Source organism: Pygoscelis adeliae, unplaced genomic scaffold (assembly GCF_000699105.1).
Source record: "Pygoscelis adeliae isolate BGI_AS28 unplaced genomic scaffold, ASM69910v1 Scaffold166, whole genome shotgun sequence".
In the NCBI taxonomy this organism is placed as follows: domain Eukaryota; kingdom Metazoa; phylum Chordata; class Aves; order Sphenisciformes; family Spheniscidae; genus Pygoscelis; species Pygoscelis adeliae.
The window spans coordinates 6,811,984-6,836,192 of NW_008825156.1; the positions used below are offsets into that span (position 1 = coordinate 6,811,984).

Genomic DNA, 24,209 nt, shown 5'->3' on the forward strand with positions numbered 1-24,209 from the left:
ATAAAGAATTGAAGATTGCTTCCCACATCCAAGACTGCTGTATTTTGGGCTTGGGCAATACATCTAATCTTCCAGACAGCAACTACTTTTTTCTGTAACCTGTAGCGACTCTGAATGGCATACACAAATCTATTGCAAAGCATGTCCCTTTGATATATCAGAAGTTCCCAGATTTATTTGACGATACCAACTGTGCCACCTAGACCTCATTTTAAGTTTTGTTGTGTATAATGTTTAAAAAAAAAGCGGTGGTCCCATTCTTAAAGTATACCGTAAACCACATTTATGCATGTACTTAGTATTCCATTTAAATAATCATACAGATAATTCCTCTTATAAAATTACTTTATCACCAAGGCATTTGGTCTGATAATATAATTCTAACTTTCCACAGAAGAGCTTCTATTTCTACCCATAATCATGAATAAGGAAATGAATTAGACTCTTAAAACCCAAAGGACTTAAATGCCATTAGTACTTCAACAATCACCAAGAAATTCAGGAAATGCAAAGTAAAGCACTAACTGCAAATGCAGGTTTTACAATTTTCTTCAAAATCATAGCAGAGATGTCAATGTCCTGTGCAAATCATTCTTTTAAATGTCTTGCTGGTTGCTGGTTACTGCCACAACCTTATCACGATTCAATATACTTTTATTTGTATCTGTCATTTACAATAAAAGGACAGACAGGATTCTTTATCAGATTGTCATTTTGGCAAGGTATGTTCACAACCTGATGGTATGGAGTAACTCACTTGTCTAACAGATCACATTTAACAACCATAAGGATGACTAAGCACTACCTTTAACAACTGTGTTCTAATATGCGTACTTGCTCAGGTACCATAAATACATGGTTGTTCGTTTATTATTCAGTGTGTTGCTCGTGTTGAAATCCTGAGTTCCACCAGGAATACTGATGGGTAGCAGAACAGCTGGCCTTCCCTTCAGGTCCCTCTGATTTTTCATCACAGGAGTTGTATGAATGGTAGATTCCCAACACCACAGCAAAAATGATTATCGCAGCCACTACAAGCCATACCACGTTCCAGTGTTTACACAGTTTGGGGTACAGTATATGTAAATAATTAATGATGACTTCAAGTCTGCTGTAAAATTAAAAGAAAACTGTTATACATTAATCATATGCAAGTTTATTATCTTAAGCTTTTCAGTTTGAGAAGTTTCACAGATGTATGGTGCACCATCTTTCTTCCAAATACAAACACCCTGCCAAAGAAGAATCAGACTGTTAAGTTCTTTTAAGAAGAGCTGTACACTCAGATATGGATGATATTTGCAAGACAGCTGAAGACCTTAAACTTGACTTCTATGTCTCCCACCTGCCAACTGGCAAATCTCAGAGCTTGCTATGATGTAAAATTCTGCACTGTTCATAGCTTGCTCAACTAAACTAAACATTAGAACGTGTTGTAAACATTTCTTCCTAAGAGTTTCACGACTAGCGAGATGGCTGTCCTTCTGAACATGGCTGAAATCTCAAATTAACAGATGTTTATAACCATAATGGTTACGGAATGAAAATGAATTCTTCTGGATCATGTAAGGATTCCTACCTTAGCTTGCGATGGGACATATTACTTTCTTTGGCCAGCATTTAATTCCTCTCTAATGCAAAAGTCTCTTTGCTTTTAAAATGCAGGAAATTGCAGGTATATTGAATTGGGTGGTAGAACCACCGAAGAGACTCAATAGTTAACTCTAAGAAAAGTTGAAAATTTCAGAGAAGTTTTCCAGTTAGGCATTAAAAGCTTCAGGTAAGACAACAAGCTGAGGATTCAAAAGTCCCCAGTACAGACGAAGAGCACTGGGTACAGATGAATGCAAGAAACGTCAATCTGCTGAAAGGCAGGAACTCCAGCATAGTGCTGTTCTGCTGCATCTACACAGCTTCCAGAGAGGGCAGGCACCTGCCTGTCCAAGTCAGAGCAAGTCCAACATTGCTGAGGAGCTTGTCTTAATCTGCATTCACTTTGTAGATGTACTGAAGGCTCACCTGTGAAGACCCTTTGGGAATGACATATGGCACAAATATGGGCATCAGATTCCTGAATGACAACTTTCATGAGACAATGCGTGCCTACTGAGCGATACATTCTGGCATCTGAACAACTTTTGTGGAATATTTTTTACCTCAAATCAAAACCAAACCCCATCAAGATGAAGCATCTTGATGTCAACATACTATTTTAGTTGAAATATCAAAATAAGAAGTTTTGCATTTTGCAACTATGTTATCTTGGAATATGCCATTCTGTGAACATACTGTTATTTCAAATATGGTTCCCTAGACTGGAAGAAAACATGTGAAGATAATAGCATAAAACACTTGGTTGAGTACCACAAATAGAAAAAAGTGTCTATTCTTGTACGGACATATTATACCACTGTCTCACCTGCTTTTCAGGTTTTTTATCTCATCTTCATTTTCACTTTCTTCGTGTCCATCATGACTTTCTTTTGGTGTCTCTTCATCTTCTTCCTTCAGTTCTTGAAGTTCTTTGGTTTTCTTCAAGCCTTCCTGATAGCTTTAACATACAAAACATTTTTCTTAGTCTAGCACACTATATAAGCCTGTTCCTATGTAATGAAAAATTAGCTTTATGTTTTGTTTCATGCAATAAAACACAAGCAGTAGTGTTGCAGCATTCAGACAAGAGTAAAAACTAGCTAAAGACCATGAGTATGGCACACAGACAGCCATCCTTCCTTCACAGAGGATTATATTAGCTCTGTTACCACATTTATCATCTTGAAAAAGAAAAAGAGGTTATAGTCCTCAGCAGAGCACAACTTTTGTCTGTTGTAAAGGAGTTGGTAAGTAAATCCCTATTATTTTTCAATCATTTTCAACACCCTTTAGATATTTTATTTTCCTGGAGAATAAGTGCAAATCAATGCTAAAGATAGATGGCTTGTTGGATTCTGCAGGAGAGGATCAAAATTTTTGTCTCACTCTTCACAAAGTACAAAGTTATTTGCTTGACATTCAGAAGCAGATCCCAAAGCTGTTAACTGCCCCAAAACATGCTGTGTAAAGCACTTTGTGACACAAACAACATGAGTTTACTGCAAAAGTTGATACCTACTCTTTACTCATTTCCATGTACACTTTTCAGAATAAACATTTTAGAAAGTTGTTTTGGATTATCCTATCATGAAGCTGAACACTATTGACATAAGAACACTCACTCAGCTCAGACTCTGATATAACTGCTTTCCCACAGTTTGGCTAACATTAATAAAGGACGAAAGTGAACAGTTACGATGCAAATACGAGTGAAGCTCACTTGCATTGTTTCCCACATTGCTTCAATTATGACCATCTTCTAGGAGCTCATATTGATTATGTCACTCATTTTGCATTTAAAATTACATTATAAAAACATATGTCCTCATCTGGTAGCACATATTTACAGATTTAGTTCACATAAAATACTCCCACCCTTTGTTATATGCTTCCTCTTCTATCTTGGCTTTAGTTTCAGGATTGATTTCTTCCAACCCACTCTGTGTCAGCACAGAAGTAGAGGTTTCACAGTCAGGCTCTCCATTGGTCTTACCACTGCCAAGACAAAAGAAACAGACAAATAGAAAATAACACCACTGAAACGTATTGTATTTGGAGTATACCACTGAACAAGAACAATCACATGGAATTTTGTGACTCCTGATTTTTCTTCTTTAATGTACATCGGAGAAATGAAATGTCTTTCAAAAGAAAAAAATTAAACACTAAGCAAAATTTTAGTTCCAAAATGTTGTAATTTAAGAACAGTAATTAATATGTTTCTAATGTATTAAAAGTCGCATTTTGTTTCTTCTTCTTTAAAAAAAGAAAAGAAAAGAGCATTTGTTTCCTGTCTTATCCATGGCATTTATTTGCTAGTCTTTAAAATATTTCCCTCAACTTTCTAAAAATAATCTCAGAAATTGCGGCCTGCTACGTCAGAGGGAAATAAAAGAAATACCACATATTAATTTAACAAGACATTTTTCTTAGAATGTGCAACATTTCCTGAAAGAGATAAGTGTTTGGAAAGGTGCCTGACAAATTTTTATTTTGGCTTTCTAGGCTGATTATACATATGAATAAAGTATACACACACACAGGTTTGCAAATGCAACAGTACCTGTATCCGTAATAGTAACTGTTTACAAAGACCTTGTAGAACAGCTTGAGTATGCCTTCTGTTCTCATCCCAGTCTCACATGTTTTCATATTGCCTATCTTTGTATTCCATTACTGCAGAAGCTTTACATTTCAAGAACTTGTATAAAATTAAATTATGTGTCTACATGAGTTTCAACTGGAAGAACTTAAAATTTCTTTCCAGAAATGTGTAGATGCACATGCTTTCCAGCAGAGCAATTCTTTGCTTTCCTTGTCCATATAAGTATTATTTTGTTCCAAAAGTAGTACTATTGAAACCCATGGAATGACTCATGGAACTATTATGGCAAATGGATAACATAACAGCAGCATACCTTAATCCAGCCAGGACATCTACACTAATGGTAAGTAATACAGAGTCAAAAGGGCAAATGTTTTAATGAAAAATATTCTTGCAATTTATAGGTACTAGAAAAATATAGATGTCGAGGTATTTACTTGTTACCAGGCTGAAAAAAAAATCTCCTCTTTCATATCTCTATTTTTTAATTTTAAAATGCCAACTTCTCTGGCTGGTATAACTAAAATCTCAGGTTGTTAAAACTAAAATCTCACACATAATGCTTTAATTTAGCTGAATGTTCAATTCATTTTATACTAAAAAAAGAATTACTAGTCAATTTAATCATTGTTTTGACTTCTGTAAAATTTTGATGATCTATTATTATGATAAATTATAGTTTTGAATTTCGTATACTTCTGTTTATTCATATAAATCTAAAAACCTACATGACAGTGGATATCATAGTATTTCAAAATATGATTCTTACCAGCTGGCCACATGTTGAAAAGGCAAGGGCACAACACAAACTTCTATTACTGGGATAGTCAAGTTAAGGAATATTCATACCCAGGGTTGCTCATGGCCAACTTTGGATACGGCATTAATTTGTTCCAGGAAATATATATAGTAAAAAAAAAAGCCACATGCATTGTATGCAATACTCTTAGTTTTGTTAAGTTCTGAAGGCAGGCCTACTAAAATGTGTAAATGCATAATCTTCTGCTGCAGTTTTACTTGATGAGTTCTAATGATCATAGCAGGCTTGATTTAGTTCTGAGGTACTGCTTGTAAACTCTTTGAACATGAAAAGAACAATATGATGGTGACATAGTAAAATACAGTTACCAGATAGTGAATCAACCTAAGCCAATATTGTGTCACTGATTTCAATACCTTATGCCTGGTATAACTTCTGTTAGGAAAGACAGAAATTATATCATTTTCATTTCATACTAGGTTTTAATAGGTAATGAGATGACCTAGAGAAAACTCACTTTTCTAAAAGTGCTGGCAGAACAGGAGTAGATGTTAGATTGCTCCTTCCATTACTAGGTGATTCAGACTGTAAGTGAAAAACAGCAATAAATGTTAAATCCATGAATTAATTTCAAATGAGTCTTCAGTAAAAGGACGAAGTCAATGTGCTGCTTAGGTTTTCTTCCCATACCCATGAGCAAGGTATCTTTAATACAGAGCTTCCAAATTGCTCCCACTAACCAGAGTAAACAATGGACTCGCACACTAAGAACTTTCTGCAACATTCCCTTCTACCCTGCTTATTTTTTCCAAAAGTCTTTCTTCTTCAGATATTGATCACTGAACAGTAAAATTACTCTATTGCTTCTCTCCATATTATCCTAGGAACATTAATTTGTTAGCTAAGTTCTCAATGGAAAATTTTAAACAAAAATAAATCATAATAAATCACGGTAAATAAACACACTTGGTTTTTGAAACAATTGACTCTGAGTACATAATAACTAATTCGCACAAGATTGTTTTCTTAAAACTAAAATGGATTTAGCTTCTCAGCAACACCCCTCATTTAAATAGCCCTACATTTTTAACAGAAAACTGCATAGTTTTCAGGTTATGTGCCATCTTAGCTCATCTCTGAACAGCTGGTATGCCTTGCAGTTTTCTCCAAAACATTTATATAGATTTATTAGGTTCAGATTAGATTCTCATTTAATTTATTAGAATTTTATAAACAAAAAGTCAAGGCAAAGGCTGATAGCTCCACTAATCCCAGATCATCACAGAACTTCTAAATTTGGACCACATACATTTCTGTAAGTTAATTACATGCTTTTCTGTTTAGTGGACTTCTTGGCAATGAAGAGAAGCAGTCCGATCATCTTCTATGGATTCTAGTTAAAACTTCTCTCCTACAGTGGACAACTCTTTTTATTACTTCTTTGCAGTATGTTACTACAGATTAAAAGGCAAATTGCCTCAACTAATGTCTAATGCTTCTGAATCACCAACTAGCCGTGTTCAGCTCTGTGCCCAAAGTGATCATTTATGGAGGTAGATTCTGAAGGCATATGTCCCTTACACAACAGGAATTACCTTTGTCCATCCTCTTCACTAGGATGGAGTCAAAATAAATTAAACCAATGACAGGGCTTACATTTTTTGGTAACTATGGCTTGGCCCTATGCAAAAGTGGTTTAGACAAAAAGTAGTATCTTTAAACTGTGGGGTTTACTTACCAGGGATGGCACTGAAGGTATAGGTGAAGCTGTTGATGACTGACCAGGAACATTTAAGGAGTTAAATTTAGGAACAACAGCCACACTGACTCTCCTCCGAGGCATATTCTGTGACAAACAACATTTTTTTTTTCTATCATACAACAAGATAGGCTGAAGAATAATTCTACAAGTTAATGGTAGGTGTGGCAAAGATGTAGGTTAATGTCCCTTGGGGGAAAGGAGAGTTGGGAGCAAAATTAAGATAAATGGCTGTTAGGGCTGTGGTTTTCCCCAAAACTTCCTCTAGTACTGTCTGGTATGGCAAGTGCTTAGTGTGAAATGAGGTGTTGTACAGGGATGCTACTCTTTTCCCTCCACACTGAAAGCCCGATAGTGTAAGTCACACAACAGATATGTTCTGAGCTGTTATTGTCAGTTCTTATTAGAGGTTATTATCTTTGGTTAAACCAGATGTATAATGATAGTGGGAAAAGTGCCAGTGCCAGTCACAATGACTGGAAAAAAATGAAGTTACACACGAAACTCTTCTCTTGCTATGTACCCATTATGATATACTGTACCCACTATGATATATTAATTATTTCTAAATGGACAAATTATAACTTACAGAAACAATAACAGCCATTCCCTCCGCAAAAGAACAGAGCCTTCTCCCCAACCCTTGAGTTGTTAGATATCTATCTAGCATCATGCGACACTGCTTACATTTCCCAAAGACCATGGAAATTCTTTATATGATAAACACATGCTAGCTTTACACAATATACTCTAGCTCAAGTATAGATCATGTAAGTTTTTGCTGTCATTAGGTAAGCAGCCAAATACTTCATCCTATGATATACACCTAGGGAAATCTACGCTTTGCATTGAGTAAAAAATCCAAGCACATACAGCTTCTAACAGCTTAATTTTAGTGCATATCCGAACACTTCTAAGATTCTGCTCTAGATAACTTTACAGGAGATGAGTTAAACACAGATTTACTAAATATATAGAAGGAGTCACCTACTCCATGATCCTAATTCTAGACAAAACCAACTATACCTGTTCATTAATGACAGAAGTTTATCTAATGTGCTCCTGAAAAACTATACTGGAGAGTCTGCAGCCATGTTAAGCAGTCCATTCTAATGTTTTGGGTCCGTCCCCCCCCCCGCCTTTATTATTTGTGGGGGGATTAACTTGTCCTTGTTAAATTTCATCTTTTTTTGGGACCTCTGTTTCAACTTATCTGGTTCTCATTTTGAAATCCAGTCTTGCCCTCAGCATGCTCTGTGCTCTAAATCTTTTTATTCAGCACTCAGAGGTGGCAGGAATAAACTAAACCTAAAGAACTACAACCCAAGCAAATAAAAATAGGAAAAGAAATAGTAGACTTAATGTAATGCCTCTGACCACCAAATTTCATAATGGTCACATTGGGACTTGGGTCTCTCAAATCACTGGTTGTTTTAGGAATTTTTATAATAAACTTGATCTCCAACACTTGGAAGTTTTGCAGGAATGGAACACTGGCCATGTTAAAGTTATTAATTGGTCAAGCCAAAACAATCTGCGATAATCTCTCACTCCGAATGCTTTGTCAAACCAAACAAGATATTCTGATGCTAACTGAAAAATGAGCCCTGCTTAAAAATAACTGTTTACATCTAAGGTACTCTGAATGTGATATAATTCTTAAGAAATGAAAATGGTATGATCATTGAATCCCTAATCATATAGTAAGTTTTGATCCAATGTTCAGCTTTCTCACTGAGGAACTAGAATAAAGCACTGGACATAAGCCATTCTCTGGAGCACAGGTATGCAGCCTGGAATACAATTATTCTTAAATAAATAGGTCCCTTTATTATTTATAGCTTCACAGCAAGCATTATCGTTATTGCAGAGTCATTCTTAATCATGTATCCAAAATTACAAAGCATTTGCACTAAATTACATGAACAATACTGAGGATTTACCAGCACTATGTTTTGAACACAGCCTATAAAATTGTATGTAGACAAAGAAATTTCACTACATAAAACGTTTGCTTCATTTTCTTTATATTGTAGAAATACCTTTCCAACAGTAAGAGACATGGATCTAGATGAACGAGGTACTCCATCTTCTGCATAAAAACAGTAAATAAAGAACAGTCTTAGACTATATGAGTATCTATAAATAATATTAATAAAGCCCTTGCTTGTATTTCAAACTCAGATATAGTATATTTATATAAGGAACATAGTGACTGCATATTTATCTGTCATACAGTTCTGGTCTCAATTACACCTGCAGAAGAAATTTGAAATAATTGCAAAAAATTGAACCAGTACTATCTCTACTGAGATCAGGCAAAAGCCCACTATTTGCCTCCATATACAAGTTTTTGCAAAAGAAAATACTCATATTTCAGTTCCCAGCAAACTAGGAAAGAAAAGGTTGCAAAAGAAAAAAAAAATTTTAATAATGAAATTTTGCCATCATCTGTCTTCTAAGGGGTAGTTGCGTTAAAATTGTGCAAGCTATGCCTATGTGCAAGAGGCCAATGAAAATGTCATTGGATCTCATCAGAATTTGGTAAGTGATAGTGATTTTAAATTGCTGTACTATAGCATTAAGTATGGCTTATATGAAATATTTCAACTTTTATAAATATAACTTTTTGGAATCTACTCCTGTAGATCAGAACTTCATGAACAGGTTTCACAATACTTCACTTTTTATCATTAATAGCACCAGACACTTCTCTGTATAGAGAGGCAAGACAAACCCTTAATTTTTATTTTTTTTTTTTTTACCAGATGCATTGTAGCTTCTGCTAGAATTCTGATTGGCAAGTTTCTTGAACTCCATTAGTTCAGCATGATCCTTTTCATATGTTCTTTTCAGGTTTTCCACATACTGCATCATTACTTCTGTTGCCTTTGACATACGCTTCTCCTAAGGAAGGAAAGGGGAATACTCAGGTAACCTCTACACTTCTCAAACAAATCATATGCTCCCTGTCAGGGCTAAATCTGGAATAGTTGTTCTTAAAGAAATGGTACCTCCAAGACTGAAAATTCTGAAGCTAATTAGAACACAAATGCACATGCATTCACATATATCCACAGAATATAATAATTTATTTTGTCATATATTTATACAGTCTGCCTGTGTGCCTATGTTATTGATTATGTGGTATATGTACATTTGTTTTCAGACCCTCGAAGGTCTCAGTCACTGGCATCAGTCTAGTTACTTTAGTGGGCAGAGGCAACAGCGTTGAATCTGGGAGGGTATTGCTGTGTTCTCATTTATACTTGCTCTGTTCTTACATTCTTTATAGTTGTCTGACGAAGCTATTGCCAAAGGCAGGTTACTGAACTAGATGAGCTTTTTGACCCAGAAAAGTTTTCTTATTCATGCTGCACTAATTTTAAATACATTTCTTGTGATGCAGCTATAGTTCTGAACAATATATATGCTCCTATCGTACAGATGGTGAATAGCTTCATGGGTAATCTTCTGTTTGAATTCTATTTCCAGACCGAAATAGTGTCTTATCTAACACTACAATAAACATCTTCAATCTGTCATCATGGCAAATAAAATTCAAAGGGCTAATATAACCTCCAGCTATGTCGGAAAATGAGAAAGAGTGAGCATGTGCAGCCAGGATATGTGTTAGACACCAAGATGTTCTTACCTGGCGAATAGCTCCAACCATCTCAGCACGGCTAGATAGTCTAGCAGCTAAACGCCGCAGAACAGCAATATCCTCCAATAGCTTCTGGTAAGCTTCTCTGTGTTCATAGTGGTGCCATAAGTGAGCTGAAGACTGAAGTGAAAATACATAAGCTTTACTGTCACGTCTTTCCACTTTTAGTTCAGATGAAGTAGCCTGCGCCACAGAGGTGGGGTAGACATGTCTAGGCAGAACTACACATGGACAAGTTAGCCCCAGAGGAGTGCCACCACTACCACCAGAGATAACCTAGTGAGTGCTGCTGCTCTGTTTCAAAATGGTGCTTCACTGCATACTGCAGGCACACCTTTTGAGGAGTTAAAAAGGGCTAAGCACATTTGCAATACTTTTCCTTCTGAAATTAATGATGAATCATGCCTAGCTACGTATGAACTTTAAAAATGCCAAGCTTATTTGAACTAGTACTTACAAATGATTGCTGAAACACAAAGAACATTTTAATTCACTGGGCACAAGGTGTTAAGAAGGCCACTTATGTTCTTTCAATTCCATGGTACTTCACTTATTTGGAAAATAAGACATTATAGTCTCAAGAATTCCAAATGTAAAAGAGCAATCAAAACCAATATGGCCTGTAAATCAAATGGCAACTGCAATTTCTTAACCATTTTTTGTCAATCAATACACACATTTATGCACTGGATTAATATTGCCACTTTGATAGCTCCAATTAATACTGAAAAGCACCGAAGCGTATAAATTCCTTGGGATTAGTTGCCAAAAGCAAGAGTGAATTTAGATGTTTTATTAGCCAATGCCTTAGTGAACACCTCTTCGCTGAATGAGTTTTCTGTTCACAGAAAAGTTTGATATGAGAAAGCCCGATACAATTTAGTTCAGACTTACAAGCAAACTTTATGATGTTGGATGATTCCTACATTCTTAAAGTGCATTTGCAGGATGCACCAGTTTTGGCATTGAGGTTGTCTTAAGTAATTAATCACTGTGTTGCTGTTCACACAATTCTCCCTATGACCAGTTGCGTTATGCCCTAGTTCTCTGCAACCCCTCATTTGTATTACTGCAAGAGTAAGTCAATGCATTGAAGTGATCTGTGTGAAAAGAATAACCTCTCTTCCTCCTCTTCTCCCCCACTTCAAAAGAAGGGAGTGATATGCAGTAACTTTTTGGGTAGAGTCATTTGAGAAATTGCATTTGTAGTGCAAATCTTTGGTATAGAAACACAGACAAAATACTGATGAATTTGGTGCAACGACAACAGTTGCAACAACAAAAAAATCCTTAAACTTATTTATCACTGAAGCTAGTGTGATAACAAATTGCAGCCAAAATTTGACTGCAAGACCCAGAAGGCAAAAGGGAATCTGTTTCAGAAAAACACGCACAAAATTTCAGATTTTCATGTTTTCTTGGCAACTGTAACTTGCTTATTTTCTCGAACAAATCTGAAGTTCATGTAAATCAGCTTTCTCTTGAAGTTGGGTTTTTGAATAAAACATCAATTATCACAAGACTGATAAAAATCTTTCATTGAACCATATAACATGTGCCTGTCCTACAGAAATGAAGATAACCTCCCACTGAGATTGGAACAAGTCTAGGTCTAATATGATACAGATTCTACAGAAGCCATCACTTCATTTAATTGCTTGTTAGTTTATTCCATTGTATAGAATAAAAGTTTTCATATGAAAATGGCAGTTTCCACTTCGTTATAAATTACAAAAAAAAGCTTGTAAAAGCCATACTGTAGCATGTGAACTGCACAAAGGAGGAAAAAGCTAATCACATCTGTCCCATGCTGGCAACATGGTCCTTGGTGCCTAATTAGGGATTCTTAACAGAAATGCATATCAAATCTAACAGACTAATTGTTTGCAGTTTTAAGAGCCCTTATATACTACTTGTAAAAATGTGTATGTATAAAAAATATTATAATAAACCGCAGAGATTTAATAGGTTGTTTCTGCTTACTCTTTAAACAGAGAACAGAGGGAAGAGCAGCAAAACATTCAAAACCTTTTTTTTCCCGGGAACAATTAATCTGGAAATGCAGATTTGAAATTCCAGATGAAGAGATGTATATACCACAATCTTTTTAATTGTATCCTTTCTTACCTAATGACGTTCTTGATTAAGTAAATGGGAGAATCGTATGTTCTCCTATTTCTCAAAACTATGGCAGCACCTCCTGGTAACATGCAAATTGGATCTACAGATATTTCATTTAGCAGCATGGTATCTAAGCATTCCTTCCTTTTTTGCACAAAGAGGATGCAAAGAGGATAAAAGAACATCAGGGACAGGTGGAATGAAAATGTGTTCAGGCCCATAACCTGATCCTGGGATTGCATGTACTCCTTAAAGTAACCCTCGCTGTTTCCTTTTGTATACCGCCTTCTATTATCTGCAGTTAAGAGGTCTTCCAAGTCACATATCTCAGGACTCGGATCATTTCAGTATCTCACCTAACTGGACACCTCAAATTTACTGCTAAAGAAGGTCTTGCCCAGGAGAGCATGTATCAGTGCTCAAATTGCAGTTCTGAATGCTCTTAGCTTTGTTACAGGCTTATTCCAAGAATTGAACAGCGGATTCATAGTATTTATTCCTGAAATCTGTTAGATGTAGGGCAACATCCTATATGCGTTTCCAGCAATGGTGGCCCACTCTGGCAGAAAGTGCTCTCTCTCGAGTGGTAGACAGCTTACAGTAAGGAGCTTGTGCAGCAGAAAATGAAGTTTTGGGGCTGAATTTACAATAGGCATAAGCAAGCATACCCACACATATTTCAAATGTGTGTGCACTTTCATGTACACTACAGTTCACAAAAAGAACTATTGTTGTTTTCTTACCGTAATGGCTGCTTTAAAGTTTTCCAGTTCTTTCCCGGCATTCTCTTCAGTAAGATTTCTCTCTCTCTCTGCTTGGTTAATTCTAGATTCCAAGGTATAACTATCATTTCTAAAGGCCAAGGAAAGTTGTACAAATACATTCTGTTTGGATTAAAAAAGGCATTTTTAAATAAGTGTCGCAGTAATGTAATTTCCAGTAAAAACTTATGAATAAGGTATGTTTAACAAACTTCGGTGCTTAAATAAGTATTGAAACAGAAAATTGAAAATATTTTTTAAATTAGATTATTTCAAAAATCACTTCTCTCTACTTCCTCTAAAATATGAATAAATGTGTTGCTTCCTCTTTTCCTGAATGTTTTTCTGGGAGATCAGTAGAGCAGAGACACAATGAAGGAAGTAGCCTACCAGAAGTATCAGAATCACAATGGATCTGTTTTCTAGCTGGACTTCCTCCAAGGGTCCCCAAGGTTTTTAAACAGATAGTCTGTGCAGAGGAAGTCCAGGGATGAGCTCACCATTAGCATTGTTTTACCTAAGGGATAAACACCTACCACTGAAGGCAGCAAAAGATTAAGTGCTAACATTTTAATTCTCTTGCACCCTGCTTTTAAAGATTGTTTCTTTCTTTACCAGATGCATTATTTCTTAGGGTTAATACTTTGCAAAGCACAAGGCACCAACAGTTCCATTCAATTGAGCTATGTAAATAAAGATCTTTTTCTTGACTGGTATATGAAAAAAAGGAAGAAACAAAGACAGCAAGCTAAATTTTTTTTATAGGTTGCTCTTATTGGCTTGAACTGAAAAAGTAAAAATTAACTAACTGCAAGATATCATAAAAAACTGCCCCGAAGCTCCTATTGGCCAATACAAAAATGCAGTTTAACTCATTTAGTTTCTGGTCTCATTTAATCTCAATTTTTTTATGACTTTAAGTATATTATAATAATTTCCAAAATGAATGCGTATTTTATTACGAAGAATGCACAAACAAATGTTTTGCTTATTCCTACTCTAAGTCTTTTTACAGTTTATATTGCCTGGGACAATTGCCTATATTTCCTAAAATTGTTATTTTGATTGAGCTCAATATGTTTTTTTTCTGAGAAATATTATTTGGAAAAAAAAAATCCCATCGCCTGGTTCTAATAACCACCCTTAGACTTACAGTAACCACTTAAAATTGAGGCATATGTCTAAAATAATGAGTTTAAGAACATACTTACCTCAACTTCTTTTTCAGTAAGTGGAGGGGAGCTAGAAATAAAAGCAAAAAATTCACATTTTAATCAGTTTTGTCTCTAAAAACAAAGCTATTGTAATATTTAATAGAAAAGAACAACAAAAGACATCCTCCCCTTAAATACTTTATGGTTTCTTTCGGTGAAATCAGTATTTAATTAATTCAATTGTACTTGTTATGGCTAAACCCCATGGGGTTTGGGGGGGGGGTGTGTTTTGTTTTTTTAAAGAAACAGCACAGTGTCACCTGAATATTGGCAAAAACATACTAAAGTTTCTGGCAACTGCAAATACTGCTATCTGCACTACATTGTGATAAATTGCGAGTAGAAGAGCAAGACAGAAGTTTCCCTTTTGGAGTTGTGCGTGACTTTATACGTTATACTTTGGATTATCATCTTTAACAGTTGAAACCTTCTGTTAACAGTTGAAACCTCATGACGATCACAGATAATCACAGATGGGCAGAATTCAAAACCCAGCTCACTGTATACTGAACTATCCTGTTTTGGCTGCTAACTTTATTAGAAGTTAGCTAACAATGATTCTGACACTGACAAAATATATGTTTGAGTTTTATTTAATTTCTGGGAAATGATATATTAGCAGAGTGACAGGAATAATATTACCATATCTCAATGATATGATAATGATCCAAAGATATAATCACTAAATACAGAAAGAGGACAAGAAGCCTCTTTTAATCTTGTTTCATTCAGACTGAAAGTGAGTCTGTTTCCAGAGATACCATGAATTGTAATATCTCAGCCATCTCCCTGTGTAACAGAAACTTTAAAGCATTATGAAATAGTCCCAAAGCAAATCTATGAATTAGCAAATCACAAGAATGATTACTGACTATACAAAAACTAGAAAAAGTTACCAAAATGCAGTTTCATGGAATACTATTAAAAAAATGAGACAGACAACACTATATTCCAAGATCTCACTTAAAGGCAGTCATCCCATGTGTTTGAATTTACAGGTTCTTATTCCCTGTAATTGTTCTAAAACATCAGAGGGCTATTCAGTTTTATGCAAGTGAATAGAGACGAGAAACATCTGAAAGAAATTACAGGAGCTGTATATACAAATTCTAGTGGATGCCAGTGATAGGAGTTGTGGTTGACATACCTATTGCGCATTGTGCAGACATGATACTATCAGAAAATTCAAATATTATTGTAATATTCATTGCACCATTAATCCCAAATATAGAAATCAATGCATCTGGCATCAATAAGCAGCAGATTTTTCTTGTTGGGTAGAATAATATTGATACTTAGAGTAGTGACTAGAAGAAGCGAGACCAGTATGTCCCCTGTGTTGGAAAACCACTTTGTGCCTAAAGTATTAGTATTCATATTACTTGTTGTTATTCTAGGAGGAAGCCTACTAGAAGGAGTAGTCCTTCTAGAAGGAAGTTCAAGCATCTGTATGTGTTATATAACAACACAGCACAGAATGATAAAATTCGTGTCTTTCCTTTGGCTGGGAATGTTCTGAGAAATTTAGAGTAAGAATGAAAAGTCATGTTTGTATTTATTCAATAGATTAAGCCAACTGATTAAAGAACATTACCTGAAAAACAGAAGATCTGTATATTATCTGATCCTCAAAGCCAGTTCAGCATTTACCTATTTTGTACTTAGCTATGAAATTACTTTTCTTTTCAGTATTTGATTACAATCAAGCAATGGTCTCTTAGAACTTCTTCACCTAATGCATTTAGTTATATAAAATGTCGTGTCTAACAGTTTCGTCACAACAAATGTTAAATATTTATTTCATCTGCACAGAGAACATTTATTGACTGCTTCATATGATTGAAGGCCTCTGGTATTTATAGTGTAAAAACACACAGGTGAGTTTAGGAATAGTTTTGGCCAAATATGTTTGTAATTGTTTTAATATCTAATAAGCATTTTTTTGTTATGGTTTTATTTCTCTCAGAGAAAAGGTTTATGCAGAAATATGGAAGAAGCTTAGCTTTATTCTAATGCAATACAAAATAAAATATGCTCAGTCTCTAAAGTTATCAGTGCTGCAAGGTATGCAAGGCATGTGGTGATAAATGCTTCATTTGAGCTTTCTTCCCTGTATTTCTTGGGCCAGAGCAAAATATTTTCTGAAGTTATGGACTTTTGTATCATTTTAAACATAAACTTCGCCCCAAAAGGAAAATTCCACTTAAATTTTGTCAAGAAAATATTAAATTTGGATAGTAGTAAACTCAAATCAGAATAAAAATTGGTATTCCTAAAGGTCTGGACAACCACCTGGCAGGTATAGTCTATTATGACTACACCTCAGAAGAGTATGGACAAAAGGATTCCCTTGCTATAGTTACATTGCGTTATGCAACAATAGCTCTAGTTTCAAATGATCTCTTGTATGGTGCTACCCTACACATCTATAACATGCAGACATACTGTTTCAGATTGCATAAGAGGGAAAGGAGCCATGGCAGGTGTTAAACAATCTGTTGATAAGTGCCTACTTGCACAGCCCAAGATCAGGGAATTCGTGAGTCCTTCAACTATGTTTGCAAAATAAACTCCATTTCCCTGAAAAATTGTCACCTGCAGAAAAACTGCAGAATTTTTACATGCCCAAATTTTACTATTGGAAAGCATTATCTGGCCTGATTATTTTTCTGGGGGAAAGAAACACTAACACTTTCAACAAGAATTTATATCTGCAGCAACAATCCTGAAAACCAGGAGTGGACAGACCAGTAGAAAAATCTGTATAAAAATGTACTTGTAGCATGCAAGTTAGGTTTCAGACTTTTTATGTAGAGCTTACAAACCAATTTTAAAAGTTGGCCGGTTACTGGAAGTTGGTGGACTCCCCAAAATTTTTCAGAAAAATCTGTGTTGCACATTTTAAGATGCAGCAATTTGTCTACTTATATGGATCCCCTATGAATGGAACTCCATAAAGGGAGTTCACTGGAAACCATTAGTGTGCCTTCCCCTGGATGATGTCTTTCTACTTCTATTGAACTTTTACCTTCCTGGAAGCGATTTGTGCACTCGTAGTTTTCGCAGCAATACATCAGGAATGCTGGGCATGACATCAGAGCTATTCTTTGTCTCTTCATCTTCAGTGGGGGAGGGGAGAGGTGAAGGGCCTAAAGATATTTTGCAGATAAAAAAACCTCTTATGTTATTTGAAAAGTCATTCATTAACTATTAATAGTCAGCATCTCAGAGCCAAATAGGACCTTTTAGCCTAACTGTGCCCTTTTTAAAGTCAATGAGGATTTCATCCAAACTCTACTGGGAGCAAAAGTGAACAACAAGCAAAGGTCCGTCCCTTCGTGCAGAATGTTACTTCCTTTATTGCATATGGTGATACATCACTCATCTCTCCTTTACTGCTAAAGTAAAGATCCTGTGTCTTCCTTTCGAGTAGTAGCAACAAAAGTAATCAGTACAATTGTCATCCTTTATGTAGAAAGACTGAATGGGCTCTGATAGTCTGTAATGCACTGAAAAATAATTATTGTATTAGTATTTTTCCTAGAATTCAAACTGAACCCAAATTCATTAGTAGAATATCTAACCTGACATTTTGCATTTGTGCTTTACCAGTACAGTTACATCATTTCTGGAATATTTTAGCTTAGAATTTGTAATAGAGTACTGTTATTTTCTAAGGCTTTAAATGCCACCTGCCAAGATGAAGTCTGGTATAATGTACTATACTACAGATTTTGTGCACCATTTGTGGTGATGAATTTACAACATGTGCTTGTTTGTTCACTGCATGTTCATTGAAACAGGACATAAAGGTTATAATTGCATTCTCTACTTCTGTCACTTTCATAAGGACCAAGATATGGCTTAAACATTTTTTTTTAAATTCATGTTACTTAACTTTTTAATTTTCATTTTATTTAATTGCATATATAATAATTCCCTTATCTCCTTCTATCTTGCCAGAATTTAATGAAGGACTCTCCTATAGGAAAGTCACGTTCCCCAGTGTGAATCTCAGAGTTGGGAAGGTATCTTTGTACAGTTCTCTTGTTCACTTGGCATAAGAGAAAGATTCTTAGACTTGCAAAACAAATAATGTGAAAAAGCTCAAATTTTGTAAATGTGGAGAGCATTAACATGAAAGACAGAAGAGAATGGGAGATTCTTTCTACCTACATTTTAGTTCTGTGTATTTCCTTTATATTTAAAAATTCCAGTATTTACTTAAGAGCAGTCATATCTGTCCCCATAAAAAGCCAGCCTTATATCACAATGTCTCCAGATCTCATATATCCCACTTATCTAAACTTCTGTGTATGCAAAGTTGTGTTTACTAAGATGATCACAATAACTTGGCATTGATAGCAAAACATGATGGAGCCAGTATATTTGATTCATAACAGTAATAATGAAGTAGCTGGCTATCTCCTATTGTTTAAGCAAAATTACTACTCTAGTTAAAAAGCACAAAGTGGCTTTTATGGCAAGGTAAGGAAGTAAGTCTCCCTAACAAATGAACTAAGGATTTGACCCCTCACTTGTTTTCCCCACTGAGGGCAAGGAGTTGACCCTTAATGTTCTGGCTATCATTTAGATAAGTTAGTAGACTTTAAAAAGCTTGTCATGCTCATGAGATCTTGGTTGAAAAGCTGGATAAAATAATGCTTAGCTTTTCATAATGTTTTCCTCAAAAGTTTCAAATCTGCCAAAATTATGTAACAGGCTGGTAAAATGGCAACTATTTTACACTTTCAAACAGCCTGCTAAATAATTTCTCTGAAATGATATATTAGCAGAGTGACAGGAATAATATTACCATATCTCAATGATATGATAATGATCCAAAGATATAATCACTAAATACAGAAAGAGGACAAGAAGCCTCTTTTAATCTTGTTTCATTCAGACTGAAAGTGAGTCTGTTTCCAGAGATACCATGAAATGTAATATCTCAGCCATCTCCCTGTGTAACAGAAATGAAAAAGCATTATGAAACAGTCCCAAAGCAAATCTATGAATTAGCAAAATGAACAGTATTAGGAAAGATGGAAATTGTCTTTGGATCAAATCTTGGATAATCAGTTTCAGCTCCTTTCATATTAACCATCTCTATTTCAGTTAATGTGGCCTTAAAAACACTCTGAACAAGTTCTGACTTAACCAAAAGTGTATATTTGTTTGGAAGTAGTTTAAATATTTTCAACTGATTGCTCAGCACTACTGCTATTTAGTTCTTCCAGTTGTTGAATTGTCCTCAGGATTATATCTTTGCTCTTTATTTCTATTCTGAATCTTTTTAGATGCAGCCTACAGGCATCAAGTCTCATTTGCCTGTGTTAGATTGGAAAAAACATTTGGTGCCAGATTTCTGTTTCCTCATTTATGTAGAGTTTTAAGCCTTTTCCTTATTAGAAAATCATACAAATTGAGCTAAAAAAACCCTCACTTATTGTAAGGCATATTTTTCCAATCCTTCAATCACTTTATGTCTCTTCTCTGGCCTTACTCTTACTTATCCACATTGACATAGAGCTGTGGACCAGAAGTGAACATGCCATTCCAATATTTGCCACACATACACTAAAATAAAAAAGCAGGAATAAAGCATTCCATCTCTTATTTACACTTCAAGGACCAAATTCAGCCTTATGGCCACAAAATCTCGCAGAGGTCACATCCATTCAATCCATCACTGCTGAAAGTTTTTTTCAGAAAGTCACTGAAACTTGATACAGTCCTCCATCTATTCAGTACAAGCTAGACTCTGTTCCAGGTATAAATCTTTTAATTTGGTTGTAATAATACCTACAGTATCTTCTTGGCTCAGATCATCAAGAAATTCAGGTACTTTGATTATTGGTCTCTCTTACTCATTAATTACTGCCCTCCTCCATGACTACTTCATTAAAACTACTATTGCAATTGAAGAAAGACTTTTTTTTCCCCTCCATATTAGTCAGTTATAAAAATCAGCTCATAACAAACAAACACTCCTTCCAGCTTTTATGATACTGCACCTTTTTCCTGTTCAGCTGCTTCACTAAGTTCAGGAAGTTTAAGTCCAACTAAATTTTGATTTCTCATCAAAATATGCTCCTGTTAAGAAAAACAGTAATATTTCTAAGTAACTTAACTAGAAATCTCAATTTAAACATCCCTGCCATGTGAACACTAAGTATAACATTCACTTTAGTTAATAAACATAATGGAGATATATATATTAAGTTAGAATCAGATGCTACATGGCATGGATACATGTAAATTCACACACACACTCTTAAATATTACATATTTCAAATTTCATACATGCATTATGTAGAAAAATTCCTGGTCAGGCAAACAGAGATTTACAACATGTGCCCCTTACTCAAGTAGAAGAATTGAGTTTTGGTAAATGAGAGTTTTAGTAAATGAGAGCAAAAAAAGCAATTTTGGATATAGCCATAGTAATAAGTAAGTATCCCAGAAAGGAGAGAAAATTCAGCAAATCAGATATATGAGACTTTACCACTTTGACTTATTCAGTAGGATTTATTCACACTGAGGCTTAGTATGCTACAGTTGCAAGTTAATACTTCACTGTTACTGTACTCTGACCCTATTCCTTACAGGTAGGGAAGAATGTACTCTAAAGGATTAAACCTTGTTATCTTATTTCTACTCCTATCATCTCATTTTCTACTTTCATATTCTCAAATATGTTTAAAATTCACAAACACCTGCTTTTCTTTATAAGTAGGCAATTCCTACTGGAGACAGAATTCAAATCTCACCTAACTGGAATTATATATTATGTTGTATTCATTTTCCGACTCTAACTACTATTTGTGCTTAACAACTTCTAGGACTTTGAAAATTATATGGCTCAAGCATCTCTATAATCAAAACATCCAGTACATATATGCTAAGAATACGTGTGTTATATAAACAGGAAAAGATTAATAACTGAGCTGCCATTCTCAAGCAATACAATGGGAATGAAATAACCGAAGTGAAGAATCTGAGGTCCTTGCCCGTCAGCCCTCTGTTCATCTTAAAATATTAACTATGGAGGTCAAAGAAAATAGTCTTATTAGGCTGTTAAGGAAAATAACTACTACATTTTTTTTCTTTTTCTTTCAAAGGTCATTTTTGCTATACACACATGCTAGTTGCTTTATGATGGTGGTTTCTCATTTCATGACATTTCTACTTTTTTCAATACACTGGTTAATTCCTAGGGTTTAATTAATTTTTACCAATCATTTAGATAATTACTTAGCAGCGGATTACTTTATAGATTTCATAGTTCAAGCCTATCCTTCAAGAAGCTGACATATTTGCATCATGTTAGAATTAGAAACTGTAAGTCTGGCCATCCTCTACCTGCCCTTCCTCTCAGAGACACCCAGTTTTAAAACTCTGGACAGCCTGAGACATTGTCTGAGAATGTTTTGGTATGATTTTTTGCTTATTAAACAATTTCCTGTCCCCTGAGATCTTGCAAATGTAATGTTATTGCAAAGGCTAGTATTCTTGAATGACAGGACTACTGCCCTTAGAAGGGAGAATACCAACCAATACAGGGCTCAAAAACACTCAGCTGAACAATGTAAAAGTGATTTTTAAATCCAAAGAAAGTTTACAAACATTATATGACATGCAGAGGCTTGTAAGCCGACAAACAAGAGTATAGTAACTGTCTCCAAACTTCAGTTAAAGATTTCTGTTTATATGCAGGTCTCAGCCTACTCATACAGAAATCAGTCAATTAGTCAATATATTGGAAGAGCCCGTGGATTTGAGGACAACATCGAAGGAACAGAAAAAGCATAGCACAGGGAAGCAAAGGAAGTAAAAGAGCATAAGTGACCCTTTTAAAGATAATGTTGTTACATCCTGAGGAAGGAAAGATTCTTCAGATCTAAAATTCTCTTTAGAAATCAAAATAGATCATTTTAGTCCCAAGTACATTTTACAAATGACATGATTGTTAACCAACTGCTTCCTGTTTATAGGTCATGTAAACGACGCAAATGTGAGATATATTGTGTTTTAGACTACCTTTCTGTCACAATGAAAGTAATTAGTACTTTCTTGACACAAGTATTACAATTTTTTTTCTGGGGGCCAAAACCTGCATGTGCAAGACCATATGCATATGTGCATATTGAAGAGACCACAGTGCAGTTGATGCATATTTGAGGAGAACTAAAATAGAATAATTCCATGGAATTTAGTTACAGGTTACTGTTTACTAAAGTTGCAAAGGAAAAACGATATAATTCTGTATTGATTTTGCTGAAACTGTTTCCCATTATATTGCTGTATGTTTCCTGCAATGATAAAAATAATGCTAAGCAAGTTGAAAGTTTAGTAAGGTATGAAAATAACTTTAAAACAGGATACAGCTGATGACTAGGACTCACCTCTCTGAGCTTTGTCAATTTCTGCATTCGAACCGGTTGAACTTGGATTTGAAGGTCTTTGAATGCTTTTAATTGATTGCTGGATTTATTACCAACAACAAAGCTTTTATCTTCCTCAGATGGTAATTGTAAAGGTGTTTTATCTTTCTGTCCAGGCTCCGAGCTATCCCATGATACAGCCCGTAGTAGAGGAGGACGCAGTCCACACAGTTTAAATTCTGGTTTACATGAAACTTTATGGTCCCTCATTTCTGGAACAGGAATTTTTAGCTTTGGGTCTATATTTCCTATTCCTGGTCCTGGTAGATGGGTTCTTAAAGGAACATCATTTTCTTTTGCTTTCTTGAGGAATGATTTTCCAAGTTCATTTTCACAAACATTCATGCAAGTGTTAAGAGACATTCTGCCACCATCACCACCTGAAGGGGAGCATTTAGGTAAAGTATCCATATGTTTACGTGGATCAAAGTTTTCTTTTTGTTCTGAGAGCTTCTCTTTGGAGTTTTCAAAACCAGCAGAACGAGGAACAAACCTTCCCTGAGAAATCTTTCTTTGATCATTCTGCCTTCGATCAATTAATCCTCTTGCAGCATTCTGAAAGCAGAGGGACACACATAAAACAGAGAAACAAGTCCAGATTTCTCTCTTCCCTTGCCCAAGGACAGATTTTCACTGTAAAAAGCCATTTCCTTTTCAGTGACATTGGGTTTTAAACAATGTGCTGTTGACGAGAGAAATAATTTTTAAAAGGCACTTGAAAGAACACTGAATTGGGAATCTCTTCTCTGAACTTTTGAGATAACCTCCTCCCATTCCAGAGTCCATTACAGCAATCCTCACATAGCCAAGTTTCTCATCATCTTAATGTAAGGTTTGCCTGAGTACACGTATTTAACCCTGTATCTTATAGCACTGTTACTTTCCTTTGATTGTTTTCCGTTAGTCCCTCACTTCCCAAGGCAAAAAAACATGGGCTTGTACACTAAGTTAAAGCACATATTGTAATTTCTCTCTTCTTACTTTGTGTGCAGTACCATAGATTATAATTTGGCTGCACTCTCTACAGGAGAACTGGCAAAAGAATGTTTGCCTATACCTTGGCTACTTTGATACAGAATCTGTATTTTGTCTAAGGGCACCTGTGTCAGCAATTTAAGGCAACCAACATACAATTTAACTGTGGGCTCTGCCTTAGATACGTTGCTACTCCTCTCCTTTATATTTGCTGCTCCATAATTCTGCTGCCATACTGTTTTTTCTAAGTATTGCCTAATCCACTCACAGCAAAATCTCTTTAAAGAGCCATCTGACATTACCTGAA

General features: G+C 35.3%; 1 protein-coding gene across 6 annotated transcripts in view; it reads right to left on the reverse strand.

Annotated features, from left to right (window-relative positions):
- The window catches only part of MRVI1 (murine retrovirus integration site 1 homolog), a 76,745-nt gene continuing 52,536 nt past the window's right edge, over positions 1-24,209 (reverse strand). For all 6 annotated transcript variants that reach the window (XM_009328582.1, XM_009328584.1, XM_009328579.1 and 3 more), the window contains 13 exons: positions 22,889-23,482; positions 20,498-20,576; positions 17,509-17,629; positions 14,478-14,508; positions 13,249-13,389; positions 10,373-10,504; positions 9,483-9,624; positions 8,760-8,809; positions 6,697-6,804; positions 5,476-5,543; positions 3,469-3,588; positions 2,420-2,551; positions 1-1,111 (listed from right to left, as the gene is read on the reverse strand). In XM_009328582.1, coding sequence (XP_009326857.1) covers positions 871-1,111; positions 2,420-2,551; positions 3,469-3,588; positions 5,476-5,543; positions 6,697-6,804; positions 8,760-8,809; positions 9,483-9,624; positions 10,373-10,504; positions 13,249-13,389; positions 14,478-14,508; positions 17,509-17,629; positions 20,498-20,576; positions 22,889-23,482 — 1,959 coding nt within the window. In that variant the 3' untranslated portion in view covers positions 1-870. The remainder of the gene's footprint in view (positions 1,112-2,419; positions 2,552-3,468; positions 3,589-5,475; positions 5,544-6,696; positions 6,805-8,759; positions 8,810-9,482; positions 9,625-10,372; positions 10,505-13,248; positions 13,390-14,477; positions 14,509-17,508; positions 17,630-20,497; positions 20,577-22,888; positions 23,483-24,209) is intronic.